The sequence below is a fragment of the Drosophila eugracilis genome, unplaced genomic scaffold (assembly GCF_018153835.1).
Source record: "Drosophila eugracilis isolate 14026-0451.02 unplaced genomic scaffold, ASM1815383v1 contig_1197, whole genome shotgun sequence".
In the NCBI taxonomy this organism is placed as follows: Eukaryota; Metazoa; Arthropoda; class Insecta; order Diptera; family Drosophilidae; genus Drosophila; species Drosophila eugracilis.
In genome coordinates, this window is record NW_024571981.1 from 3,770,446 (window position 1) to 3,784,834 (window position 14,389).

Consider the following 14,389-nt stretch of genomic DNA (forward strand, 5'->3'; position numbering starts at 1 on the left):
GCACTTTTGCGGCCTGGAATTGCCTGTCAGGCAGTCAACCGTTCTACCTCTTTCTACCTTTCTACCGTCTTTCAGTTATTACCGTCTCTTTCCATGCACGGCAACCGCTCTCTTTCTTTCTACACCATGCTGAGCGTTGGGGCATTAGGCAATTTCTTGCAGGCACATTACACGATTTACTTTTCCATTTCAAATTCGAATTTCAAGCCATGCAAATTGCCGAGCGGCATTGGGGAAAAACCCTCAGAGAAATAGACAGGGAAAGGTAGAGAGCCCGGTGAAAAAGAGAGGGAGAGAAAGGCAAGTTGGGCTGGAAATGAAAGAAACAAATAAGAATTTGTGGCAACCACAATGCGGCCAATGATGCATGCACAGTGGGATTATAAAAGTAGGAAAAATTAAGGCATTTAATAAAAGTATTTCTAATTCAGTGAATGAATTTAAAAGGAACTTAATTTTGTTTTGTCTTTGAAAATGTTTTTTTCAAATTTTTTGCCACTGTCAAAAACACGAAACAAAGTCCCACTGTGCCCACAATGACTTGGCTGGCTTCTGCTTCCCTCGCTGCACTTAATGCACACGCTTGAGGGAGTTTATTGAAAAGTCTGTCGTGCCAAAAGCATTTCCTGCCCCCTACCCCGCCTGACAGAACTTCCCCAAACAATCGCGATGTTATACAAAAGACAGGTAATACCTATGTCGAGCATATTGGACTGGGGTTCCATTGTTGGCACTCGAACATACGTACAACCCTACATACACACGCAATGCAAACGGCCTCACGTAAGTAGCTCTGCGATTTGGCGGCTATAGCTTTCGATTCAGCTGAGATCTTATGAATGCCAAGCATGCCGATAAGATTTTCCCCCTTTATTTTCCCACCACCATGCCCTTTTGGTGATAAGCGAAACGTGTTCGGGACGCGTTATGGGCAGGATAGAGGGTACCAGGGAATGTCCATGGCAACGATGATGGCGATTATGAAGATGGAGATAGAGGATGAAGATAAAGATAAAGATGCTGCTGCACTGGGGATTCCTTAACCTTCCCAGGATTCTTTCCACGCCTTGCGCCATTCACATTTTTTCCTGAGTGTTTTTTTTTTATTATTGATTTAGTCTAAAGTTTTCTGCACTTGTGCCATTGGCATTGTTCGACTTTGGCCCTTTTGTTCGCCCGGCAAAGAAGTGATTGGCTGCGTATGGGAATTGAACGCGAAAATAGCTTCATTATTTAAAGTAGATCCCCAGTGCTGACTGCCGGAGATGTGAATAACTTCGCAATTGAGCTGTGCTTTGGGGACGGACTCTGGGTTGTGGGGGCCCTGTAAATTGCCTAAATAATTTGTATGCTTTTGGGAGACTGTGAACATGTACGTGGAAGTTCGCAAAGTGCTAAGAGAACGAAGTCTGGGAAAAGGAAAAACGGGTTAAGCATGTGGTGAATGGCAGTTGGGTGAATATACAACTCATTTGCGTGAAAGAGTGGAAAATCGATTCTAAATTCCAAATTGATAGAAAGTCTTAAAGAATGATTTGGTATATTAAATTAAAGTTAACCTTATTATTTATTTAATGAAAAAAAATTTACATTTAAAATACATCCTCACCTAGCAAAAACTATCCAATATTATCTCTGAATCTGTTCTTTTTCTGCAACGCAAATAATTCATGATTAATAAATATCTGACAAAAAACTCATTAGACATTAAAAAATATATTCATTTTTAACCCCGCATAAAAACTTTCTGGTAGCCAACACAAAAAACGAACTTTGGCAAAAGTCGAAGCCAAAGTTCAACTGCCAATCTCGAAACCCGCACAGTCAATGCAAAAAAGGGGGAAATAAACAGAAAACAAAAAAAATGTGAGGGTGGAAAGAGAAAAAATTGGGTTTGGATGGCTGGCAAAAATTTGTCATCGCAACAGGAAGCCGGAAACTAGCAACAGTTGCTGTATCTGCTGCTGCCAAAGAAGTTTTGTTTGTTTTTGCATGTAAAACCCCATAACCAACACTTCCCCTCGGGCACCTTTCGCAGCTTTTGGTTTCTGGTATTTCACTATTTTGCTCCCTATTTTTCTGCGTGCAATCATTGCAGGTTCAATGTACCTGAGATACAGATGCGAGCAGCCAGAACATGCATAATGTATGTAAATTATAGCATAACAAGCGGCAGCGCGAAGCTAAAATCGTGGGGCGGATTGGGTGGAAAATGCAGACGAACGCTAAGTGTGAAAGTTACCATATTAACCACCTGTGGCTGCTTTTGCTTCGCCCCTTTCTTTGGTGAAAATAATAATAAAACATACAAAAAAAGAAAATAATTTAGCCGAAGAAAAACAATAACAAACAGTGTTTATTATGTGTCTGATGTTGATGTTGTTGTTTTTGTCACTAGCTAGCTGTCTAATGGGGCGTATGTGTGATGCACACAATATTAAGTAAATAAATGTTCTCCGAGGAACCTGCGGCATCTTTGCATAGAAAAATATCTTGCTTTGACATGAGAAGTCTCTTTTGTTTTTTCTTTTAGCCGAAGGAGGGATAGCTTCTCCATTTTTTCGTGCAACACGATGTTTCTGACATGAAATGAATAAGACATGAACTAAAAGAATTACTTTAAGTGTATGGCCAGCTCCGCATTTTGTGGGAAATGTTCTTTAGTGTCTTTAATATTATAAAACTCAGAAAAATTTAAATGTGATAATACTTTGCACATTCTATTTAACATTTTTAATAAATTTTTCACTTTGATTACACTATATTAATTTCGAATTTATTTTCTTTTCATTACAGGTATGTTAACTGATCAACTTGCAAATTTCTTCTCCAATCAATCTCCGAAAAAGATTCCTTTCAATTAAGTTAAAAGTCAGATAATTTGCGCTTATGGTTCAAATATTTGCTCGATTGAAACTTAAACTTCAACTCAGGTGAGCCGAAACGGAAAAGTGTAAAAGCTGCGGAAGCAAAAATCAAAAATGCAAAGGAGGAAAAGTCGCTAACAGACAGGGGTAGTGGTGAGGTGTAGGAGCACTTCGCTGCCGGCCAGGGTAAAAGTGAAAAGCGAAAAACAAAGAAAAATCTTTGCACCAACAATTAAAGCGGCGAGCAAAGGAAAAGTGCGGGCAAAAGTGGGAAAAAAATCGAGGGGATTCCCGCTCAGCTGCCGGCCATTTCTGGACAATTGGGTCAACAGGGGCCATCAGCAGCGCCACCTAGCGGCGTTAAGCGAATTACAAGAAAAACAAGAAGAAGAAATGCCCGACTCAAAGTGGCATAAAAATAGAAAAACCATTCTCAGACACCGAGGATTGCATACAAAGTGCAGTCTCTTTTCATGGATTTTCCTCCTTTCCCCACCAATTTTCCTCGCTTTTCGTTCCATCTTCTATCTAGTGTTTGCAATTAAAATGAGGCCAAGAATGGGAGCCATAAAAATGGTAACCAGAAAGTAAGTTTTCAGGTCTCCACAACCAAATGAAATTAGAGAAAAAAGCGAACTATAGCCATAGCCCCATCTCTTTTGCCGTATGTGAATGTCTTTGATTTTGTCTCTTTCTTCGGTCATGCTTGACCGTAAAAATAGCGTTCCTGACACAGAAACGTGCCAACTGGTCCAACACGCATTCTCGACTCTCCACGAGACCCAAACTCCGATTTCACACTCCGCACTCCAAACTCAAAGCCCCAGCGACTCTGACTATGATTGTGGCAATGATGACGGCGATGGCTTTCACATTCCAGCGGCTGCGACAGCGAGCTGCGATGCTCTTCACTTGACCAAGTTAACTGCCACATCCACTGAAAGATTTTTTTAAGCGGCTGAGCGAATCTTAACTGAGGTAAAAGAGCCAAATCTAAAGTTAGGTTTTGAACTCAAAAATGATTTACTATTTTATAAAAGATGTTTAGTTCATCCATATATTTTACATATTATTTTGATTGATCTCTGTAAAGCTGGTTTTAAATTCGAACTTAAATTTTTTCAAGTGCAACTACCGTTCTAGCCTAACCACTTAGACTGAGCCTGGCACTCAGGCTACTTTCCCGTCAACCTTCCTCTTCTTTTAGCCAACCTCCAACCACTCCAACCCCTTAACCACCCACACACAATTGCAGTTTATTGGATTCCAGCGCAACTTATCCAACTGTCGCCTGTCGTTGGTTCAATTTTGTATTTTCTAAACATTTTTACATTCCATTCCACTCGTATCAGTCCCAATATCCGCGCTAAAACGTTTAACGCTCTTTGTTTGAAACAAGTTTAGTGGAAGTGTTCAGCTCGGCGCTTCGCGGTCAAACACTCTTTGTTTGCATTTTCCTTTTTCCAAACTGGTCGACAGACAGTTTTCCCCCACAGCAAATACTCGCTTAACGTAATTAAAGTTTTGGGGTTTTCCCAGGCTAAAGCAAATGAACATTTTCCTTTTCTAGTTTTGAGGTTTGTTAGGGGAATTAATGAAATGTGAATTGCCCCGTTTTAAAATGCTTAGATAGAAAGTAAGTGCTGGAGATGCTAAAGCTTTTAAATACTTTTAATTCACTTAAGTTTCATCACCGTACATTTTTAATCCTTAGCCCAAAGATGTCCCTTAACCTTTATGCTTAAGTTGGGCTAAAAAAGAACTCCCAAATATTTTTGTCATACCAAAAAAAAAGAGTTTTTAGTAAATTTTTAAAAAGAAAACCTATCCAAGCTGTCTGTTATGCAATGATAAATTACATCAGCCAAGAAAAGTACAGAAAAAATCGTCCATAAAAACGGGAAGAAAAACTAAATTAATTTAACTCCCTCACTTTTATGAAGAAGCAGCGCCCAAGTCATTAATTAGCGTTGCTTACTTTCGGCTAGACACGCACTTTAATAAAACGGCAGCCAAAATAATGAAAGAAAAAATCAACAAGAAAAATATGCGGTCATAAATTAAACTCAGTTTAGAGCGCTTCGGAAATATTAGAAGCTAAAAAGTAATAAAGTAAACAACAATCGCCAGCAAATTGACTTTCACTTTAATGATGTCTTTAGCAATAAACTCGTAAATTAATATGAAAAATAAAATGGCATAGAAGAAAGAGGAAAACAAAAAATATGAAAAAAATGACATTGACAGGCAGTAATAATTTATTTATATTTCTTTTTCGCCAGAAAGAGAAAAACTTTCAAATTTAAATATATGTAATGCACGTGCATCGACTGCAGTCTTCTGTGCCCCTTTTGTTTACATGGCCGGTTTTCTGGTTTTCTTTTTCGAATGCAGACCATGACTTTCAATGGAGGAGAAGTTCGGTTCGGTTTGGATTCGGGTTTGGCTTTGGCTGTGTGTTTGGGCCTGCAATCGGAGTCGCCATTGTGTGCCAAGTTAAACATGCAAATGTTTCGCCCAGAGTGTCTGCCATGAGTTGCCATTCGTCTGTCGGATTTTCCAAAGGGGTTCCGTGTACCGGGGCCCATAACCATAACCATAACGATAACCCAAACCCCAAAGGCAGGCGCAGTGTCATAAATGTCTTGTCCATCAGTATGTACTATTTGGGTCACAGTCTCTCCATACATACTCGTATATCCATCCCACATTTGGGACGCGCCTTCTTTTTGTCTGCCATTGACTTCTCTCCTTTATGCCAAAAATTGACACTTGGACAATGGAAGTTCGGAGCTTTGATTTGGCCTATTCATAACAGTGGAACAACCCTCCAATTGAGTTATTAATGCTCATTTCCAACCGACTTTGCTATTTTGGGTAGGCCATATTTCGTCCAGATTTATTACTCTAATTAGTTAAATATTTTCCCTTTTGTTTTGTGGCTTCACAACATGCAATTCCCAATCCCAGTTCTGGATTTTATTTGATTTATGGAACACATGTTGAGAGAGGCGCCTTTCTCTTAAACGGCCAACTAAAGCTCTTTGCCCCCCGAAAATTGTATGTTGATAGCCTGAAAAAATCGTGTTAATTGCATAGCGTTGAAATAGCCAGCGATAAAAACGATAACACTACAAGTGATAGTTAACAGAAATAGGGAAAAGCTTGGAGCACTCTTAAAATGTCATAGAAAACGGGAAACATTTCGATGTGTTGTTATAAAAAGTAAGTGTAAAGTTAATGGAATTTTGTTATGATATCGCGGAATTAGAAAAAAATATACTCTTAAATTGTTTTAGGTGCAGTTGTAGTGATTTTTGTATGCATATCTGATGTAGTTAAAGATTAGCGTATAATGAAAATTTAATATATCTAACTAGAAAACATAAATCAAGAAAACATTATTAATATAGAAAGTTTCCAGGAAAAAGATTATGTAAGAAAAATATTGGGATCTGAAAAGAGTGGTTACGCAAAATTAAGCTGCTCTTAATATACATTTATAAAATTCTTTAAAAATTTATATAAAATATAAACTGCTCATCTACAATGTATTACTCCATCCATAAACATATAGTCCTAACGAAAACACCATCAATGCAATAGAGTAACCACGTTCCGTGTGTCTTTTGTAATAGCTGCTGTTGCAGGAAGCTTTGCCACCACCAACATGCAACTTCGACATCCCAGCTATACCAAGCGATTGTTCAAGGCTTTTCTATAGAAAATAAATACAAGTTTACAAAGTGGCATTTGTGTACCTGTACCTACTACTATTATTAAATTTTCCTTTGGCTTCATGACTTTTGCCTAGCATATCTTACGGCTATTCGTTGGACGTCGCTTGCTGGTTACCATTATCATTTGTTGCTTGGCTTCACTTTAAATAATCGTTGGCTCTTCAAAATTGTTTTGTGTTTCGCTTGTATTTTACTTTTTCTTTCTTTACCTTTTGCTGTGTAATTTTTATCAAATTTCTGATGCTGTTGTTGCTGCTGCTGTTGCACAATGTGCAACATTTGTGGGTTTTGCTGGGATGGGGACAATGGAGAAGATGACGTTGATGAGCTTTTTATGGCCAGGCCATTAGGGGGCGTGGTCGAGAAAGGGACGGGCAAGGGTCTTCGCATTGTTTTGTGAGACATTCGTTGTCGCTGTTGCAAGTTGCAGCATTAGCTTCTCCCCGCCATGTTTGTCATCTTGATGTATCTCCCATCTCTCAACCGGTTTGGGCGTGCCAGTTTGCGTGTGCCAGCAATTTGCCCGAACGTTTAACGATCTGTTTATGGGGCCTCGCGTAGGGTTCCATCCTCTAAATACAAGAGATCTTTAAGAAACCCTTTATTTGCTTTCCTCCCTTTGCTGGCAATCAGCTACTTGAAATCTAAAATCTTTGGTTCTGTTTTTCTACGCTCCACAGTTTTTTCTTTGATTTTCAAGTGGCCAGCTTTGAATAACTCAAACCGCATAAATTCAAACGAAGAACTCCGGTTGGAGGCAAAGCATACATATGTCGAAAGATTTCCAGAGAGATTTCTAACAATAGTGTGCCCTGTACAATAGTTTTTTTTTTCTCTTAGGCAACCTACCTATTGCCTTTGTCATTCAAACATTCTCAGTCTTATCCGGTCATCTTTCTATCTCTGGCCAGACAGACATGAATTTCTTGTTAAGCTGCAGTAGGGATTTTTTTTATTTCTTTCTATCTATGACGAATGATTTTTACAACACTCTTGCTGCCTAATAGTGTTGGCCGAGAGTCAATAATTCCTCAAAAGAAATCGTTGCATCCTTTGGGCACCCACATCTAGCAACACGCTCGATTAAAGCTAGAAATATATCTATAGCTCGCCCCCGTTTCCATTCATCTTTCATTTTCATGCACTTGGCATTTCTTTTTTCCCCTTCATCGCCCGGCTTTGTTTGCTTCTTATTCCCAGTTCCAATTCCACTCCCATACGAGCTTTTTTTTTGCCGACCGCATTCAAATGCTCTTTCAATGCCAAAGCTGCCTCCTTTGCATTCCGACAACTTTCGAATGCCTGCAGTCAGACTTGTCGGCTTAGGCCCCACTCTTTTAGCCAACTCCCCCCCTATTTGCACCCCATAACACTGCCCCTGATCCACCATCACCTCTGGTTATCCCTCTGCTCTAGCCCTTCTTGATACGGTTCAGCCCTCTCCAATTCATTCCATTCCATTCCTCACAATGGCCACATACATGCTCTTCATTTCGAATGCTTTTCCTGCCTTCTTATGTGCACGCCCTCACTTCTTACACTGGGATAAATATTAGAGGTACTACTCAATTATGGGTTTTAGGCAATGTTGGTAAGACCCTAAAATTAGATTCTTAAATAGACAAATATTTAATACTTTTTTAAATTTGTTTTTAAATTTTTTACTTTAATACTTTTAGTTTTATTATCCATTAAAGAAGCTCAGTGTTCTCTCAACCCGTTTCGTGTCTTACGAGCAATGGTAGCCATGTAGGCCTTGTAGGTTTTAACTCCTGCAAGCTCATAGTACTTCCTTCCTGGCTGATTCCGGGCTCCAAGGACTAAGGAGTGCGGTATGGGTTTTGAAGTCTGAGTTTTGTGCAGTTTATTCGTCACTCAAGAAACAAGTTGGGCTGTTCTCGGAAACGTTTAACTCCGTTGATTGATTGCAGTCAGCAATTGTTTGTTCTTTATGCAACATTTATTTCCCGTTATGCGGTTAGTCACAGGTCTTAGACTAAATCCCTAGATACTCCCTCTCCGACTTTCCGAGCTTTTCTCTTTCTTTTCTCTTTTCGCCCCCGATTGTTTGGTTATGCTAATGCATTTTTTGTGGGCAAAGTTTTTGTTCCCTCTTGTTATCTTTAATTGGCTTTTGAGTCATTTTATTGTTGGTCGTAACAATTCTTTGTTGCTGTATGTGGCACATATGCTATGCCCTTAGCTATAGATCAAGTTACATATATATGTATATACATCAAATTGACAGGAAAATACGCCTCCATACCCGCCTACAAATTTATAATTGGTTGAGTGGGGCCTCCCTCTTCTCTTTTAGTGTGTTCAATGATTCATGACTAAAGATTTGAATTTGTTTTCTAGGCTGAAAAATGTTTTGATTTTCCATTGCGTGAAAAGTTGAAAGAGGAAGGATAAACTGGCAATTACTTTCTCTGGCTTACAAGAATTAAAAATAGCTGTAGAGTGCTTTTAAAAGACAAACAGAGATCGGGGTTAAATATTAATAAATTCAGAATTGCAACATTTGTATGAACTAAGAGCTTAGGGAAATCTAGCGTACATGTTTTCTTATGTTAAATTATTTTCCTTACAACCATTTCTTTTAATTTCCATCAGATGCTTTCTTGTTTTATGAATATTGAATAAACCCTTAAATGCATTGTACTGACCTTTAGTTTACTGAATGGCTTCATCGATTTCCAACTGCATAAAAGCCCCCCTAATGAAACGAATAATCGAAATACTTAGAGCAGGACTAACAAGGACTTCCTCTCTCTGCTCTTATCCCGCCGTTAAACATCATCCGATAAAGCTGCATCGATTAAATTCAAGTTTTAATTAAATCCCACTTCAACTGCAGGATCCCATAATTAAAAGGTGACTAGTAAAAAGCAGGCAAAAAGCAAAGCCCACTGAAAAAAAAATAATAAAGAAGCGGAGTAGTGGGAATTAAACACTAAACAAGAATGAACTCTGACCAAGGGAATCGGACTACCGGTCACTCTTTTATTGGTGACTTTTTAGTTACGGAAATTGATTGACATAATAAAATAATCCTTGAAGTTAATTGAAATGGACGAGGCGGCAATGTGATGAAGAGGGACAGAATGGGCGGGGCTGGCCATTTGATAGACAGCTGGATCAGGTGAGACAGGTGCGCAAAAAGGGCAGCTCGTACCAGAGGGTATAAAAATGGTAACGGCTATGGAAAAAAAATTACAGCAAATAAATGAAATTAATGCGACTTTTATTGAAATGAAATTTGCCGTAAAAACGAAGCTAAAAAGGCGAAACAAAAGGAGAAGCGAGAAAAAGAAAAGCTCAATGGGCTAATAAAAGTCGAAGGATAGGGGAACTCGTAAATTCGATTAGTTGCCAGTTCGATTCCATTCTACTCAGCAACAATGTAATCTTTAAGTCCGCTCCTTCAATTGAATTTCAAAATTATTTTACCCCCGAAAAAAAGGATTGAGGCTGAGGCAGACCCGGCTTATTTACCATCAATCAACGCGGTAAACAAAGCCAATAGGAAGTTCTGGCCGGGGAAAAACTTGGCTATAATCTGCTCCGGGGGCTTACAGTACGAAAATTTTAATTATGCCCGGCTTAATGCTGGAAAAACTTTTGCCACGGTCAGTTCCCGCCCCCTTACCATTTGCCCTGCATCTCCCATGACAACACAACTCAAATAGCTAAACTTTTGCAACATTTTATTTATTTGCCAAATAACAAAATACTAAAAGAAGCGAAAAAAAAACTAAAAAAAAAAAGGAAAGCAAGAGAGAAAAGTTTAATTTAGAGAACCCTTTTTCACAAAGCTCTGGAGATTTCCCCGACTGGGGACAACTGTCAACCAATTTTAATTGACTCGCAATCCCCAAAATACAAAACAACTGCTTAAAGGGAGACAATATCAAATACGCATTACTTTCTGCACCCAATTTTAATTGGCCCCGGACCGAGAACAATTCGAACAGAAAAGTTCGGGTAGGGAAATTTATTTCTGCCCACTCTGGCGTAAAATTAAGGCCCTAGCTGTCTTGCGTTTTCCTTTTGTTATTTTTTATTTCCATCTCAATTACTGCACTAAATACTTTGCACAAACATTACACAAAAGTGAAGCGGAGCGAATGTGGGAAACCAGTTTTGCAGCCATCCGGTATCGCGTGTCCCAGCTTAGACATATGTTAATTTTGCCTGCACTTCGGACAGGATGATACATTTTATCTCCCTTTTACTCTTTGCTTGTTAAATTAGCTATATATGCTTATTCGCAGCATTATCAACGCTTGAGTAAGAAGACCATGGCTAAATCAACATTTGAGGGGCATTTGCGAGTTAACAAGGCTCGCCAGCTGCCATTCGTTGAGGGTTGTATGGGGATGAAATAGAAAGTTAATCCTTAAGGGTTATCCGCCAGTGGAGAGAGTTAAGATTTGGCTTCAAGTTAATCAAATTATGACAGGCAACCTTGAAATTTAACTTTGCATTTTAGTAAATTTATATGTTTGTTGCACAGTCAAATGGGTAGGTATTTATTTTAATACTTTGGGGAAAAAAACATTTCTTGGACTACAGATCTGGGAAAAATTAAATTCAAAATTAAATTCAGTCATTGTAATGGGAGATTTATGCCGTGCATAATGTTTAAACACCGAGTGCTCTTAATATATGTGATGATGACGAGTTGGAGGACGACGATTGAGAAGACGATTGAGACGAAGACTGAGACGACTCAGATTGAGAATTTGCAAAAGAATGACCATCCGACTGATGATTTCGGGATCCGGACGACTGTGACTGGGATGACGAACTCTGGCTACTCTGTTCCGAATTCGATTTACTTTCACTCTGATTTGAGCTATCATTTTTTATTACCAGCCTTGGGTCTAATCCCAAAACTAGGGGATTATTTATTAAGTGTTCATTCAACTGTTTCTGTCTTTTCACTAGCTCTTCCAAGTCTTGGTTTTTCTGCCTTTCAATTGATAATTCAATTTGCTTCTCAAGTTGATGCTTTAAAATTAGATTCTTCTGATTCTGCTCTTCCTCCCGCAACACTTCGTCCAGCAGTTCTTTTAGCTGTCTTTGGACCTTTTTCTGAGCTTGCATCTGTTTTCGGTAAGACAAGCGTACCTGCTCGTTGCGTTCTTGCTGTGCGTTTCTCTCCAACAATTTTTTTAATCTTCGCTGCTGCTTCTCTATCTTCCGTTGCTGACGTAGCAGTCTTGCTATTATGCGTTTGCTTAAACTATCCTCAGTAACAACAACTTGCGAATTTCCGATTGTAGGTACTTGAATCTCTGTAACGATGAGATCTCCGGGAACTGACTGTATCAAGCTAGGGTCCCTTAAGTTCCCTACTGGGGGCGATGGTCCAAGTACTGTTTCTCGTGTAGGTTGAGGTCTTTGCTTTTGGTTTATTTCTGCCTGTTCATGTGACTTTTTTAGCTCTTCTAATTGTTTAAGTTGCAGCTGTCGTAGGATATTTAATTGAAACTCTACTTCTTTTTCTCGCTGCGCCAGTATTTGTGCCTTAGAAGACTCTGATTGTGTGTTGTATTTTGAGGAAGATTCAGAATTTGATTCTGACTGGGATGTTAACGAAGCTTGATTCTGGAACTGCGTTTGTGAGTTGGATTGCGACACGGGCAGAATCCCGAAACCGTCTTCCGTTAAATGCTGAGTCGAAATATCCTAAGGTAGAATATAAAATTTGGATGTAAATAAGTAGAGAACTTTTGTTGAATTTCATTCAATTTTTTTAAATCCATTTTAATATTATAATTATTAGTTTGAGACTGTACCTTCTGCTCCCTGTTTTGATCTGCGCTTCCCTGTGAATTTGGTGGAACAAGGAATGGATTTCGATCCCCATAGCCTACTCTAGTCTCTTCTGTCAAAAGCTGAGTCGAAATATCCTGAGATAGAACAAAAAATTTGGATGTAAATTAGTAGAGAATTTTTGTTGGATTTCATACAATTTTTGTAAATACATTTTAATATTATAATTATTATTTTGAAACTGTACCTTCTGCTCCCTGTTTTGATCCGAGCTTCCCTGTGAATTTGGTGGAACAAGGAATGGATTTTGAATCCTAGAGCCTTGCGAGGAGCCTTGTACAGGAATGGGTATATAGATGGGATGAGATTCTACAACCACCTGCGGCTGTTGAATTTCTTTCAGTACAGGTTGCTTAAATACCTCCTGTTTGGCTTCGTGAATGACTGCAGGTAGTGGTATAATATGCATTTCAGGATCAGGTTTAAAAAAGTCCTTCAGCTTATTTTTCACATGATGTATTTTTTTCAGTAAAAATGATTCGGTTGGCAGCAATATAGCGAAAAGGAAAAGGGCGCAAAGCTGTTCTTTCTTCAAGATCCACATCTTGATGGTGGTTGCTCTTAGGAAAGCGAAAACGAAACCAAAAAATTGCCTTATATAGGGCATTAGACCCCAATGCCGTGAAATGAAATAATCTATACCTAAAGCGCTTTTAATAACCGGTGATAATCACATTTTAATGCTTTTACATCACTAAAGGTTATAGGGAGATCCAACCTTAACTAATCTGATTAATGACTAAAATCTGCAAAAACATCATTATTGCATGATATGTTCTAATATCAACTAACTTGAAACTGGAATGAAAATCAACTTATACCTTTAAATATAAATCTAACCAATTTTTATTACTATTATAATTAAAAAAAGTTTTATAGATTACATAACAGTTTAATTTATACAAATTTAATAAAGTTTCAAGTAACTTAATTCCCATTAAACAGACCCCAAGGCCATTAACCATCACAGGCAGAGTGCTTCTTGAAAAAAGTAAAAATAAAATAATTTGTAAAACGGGACTGCACTTGTTGAAAAAACTTAATTAAATTGAAAGCATTCAACGATGCAACAACTTTACAACACTTTGCAACATGAATGGGAAAACTGCATGGAAAAAAGAATATATATTGATTAATAAAAGGTATGAAAGAAATAACATGAAACATGAAATATATGAACTCACGGCTGAAAATGAAACACAGTCTCTCTTCAAACGGCTGACTCAATATATTTTCCGAAACTGTTTGTGTAATGTGAGAAAAACAAAGTTTTCAGCCTGATTGTTTTGAGTTTTATGCGGGGCAAGGGAAAACTATTTGGCGATGACAAAAGTCAGATTTTTTTTAGCCAAGTCTTAAAGAGATTGCCAGCGGGGCGTTAGTCTATTGTGATTATGCGATGGCATTCCGTACTGACAGCAAACCCAAGGGGCAATCTGCAGTCAAGTCAAGCCACACGGAAGCAACTAGCAGCAGCTACGGCAGCAACTTGCAACAACAGCGCCAGCAACAGCATAGTCAACAGCAACTTCAACGCTTCATTACAAAAGTCTGGCCAGGAAGGAGGCGTTTCCCAAAAGAGACCATCACAAAATGAAAAACCAGATAGTGAGAGAAAGAAAAAGTGCAAATAGCAAAAGTCTCTCTACTTTTGCCTTCATCTTCATCTTATCTGGCAGATACAATTTTCCAAATTGCTGAGTTACTCTCTCACGGCGAAAGAAAAGCAAAACATTCGAGGGAAACACAGACGACTATTTTCGGCTTGAAACTCGGCAGGTGGCAATTGAAATTATGCAACAGTTTTCAGTAAAGTTTAAGTGGGAAAACTCTCTGGTTTTCCCGCAACATTATGCAATTTTCACACTTACTACGGATTTTCTTGCTTCTTTTGCCGTCTGTAAACCTTGACATAGTTTTATTTAATTGAGCAAAAAA

General features: G+C 38.6%; 2 protein-coding genes across 6 annotated transcripts in view; one reads left to right on the plus strand and one right to left on the minus strand.

The window, feature by feature from the left end:
• The window catches only part of LOC108105660 (fasciclin-3), a 73,645-nt gene that overhangs the window by 25,365 nt on the left and 33,891 nt on the right, over nucleotides 1–14,389 (plus strand). The gene's annotated exons all lie outside the window — the stretch shown is intronic.
• On the minus strand, nucleotides 10,653–13,139 carry LOC108105661 (accessory gland protein Acp36DE). The gene is made up of 3 exons (XM_017212353.2): nucleotides 12,639–13,139; nucleotides 12,415–12,528; nucleotides 10,653–12,304 (listed from the first exon to the last, which is right to left on the minus strand). The coding sequence occupies exons 1-3, from the start codon at nucleotides 13,056–13,058 to the stop codon at nucleotides 11,255–11,257; spliced, it is 1,584 nt and encodes a 527-aa protein (XP_017067842.1). The 5' UTR covers nucleotides 13,059–13,139; the 3' UTR covers nucleotides 10,653–11,254.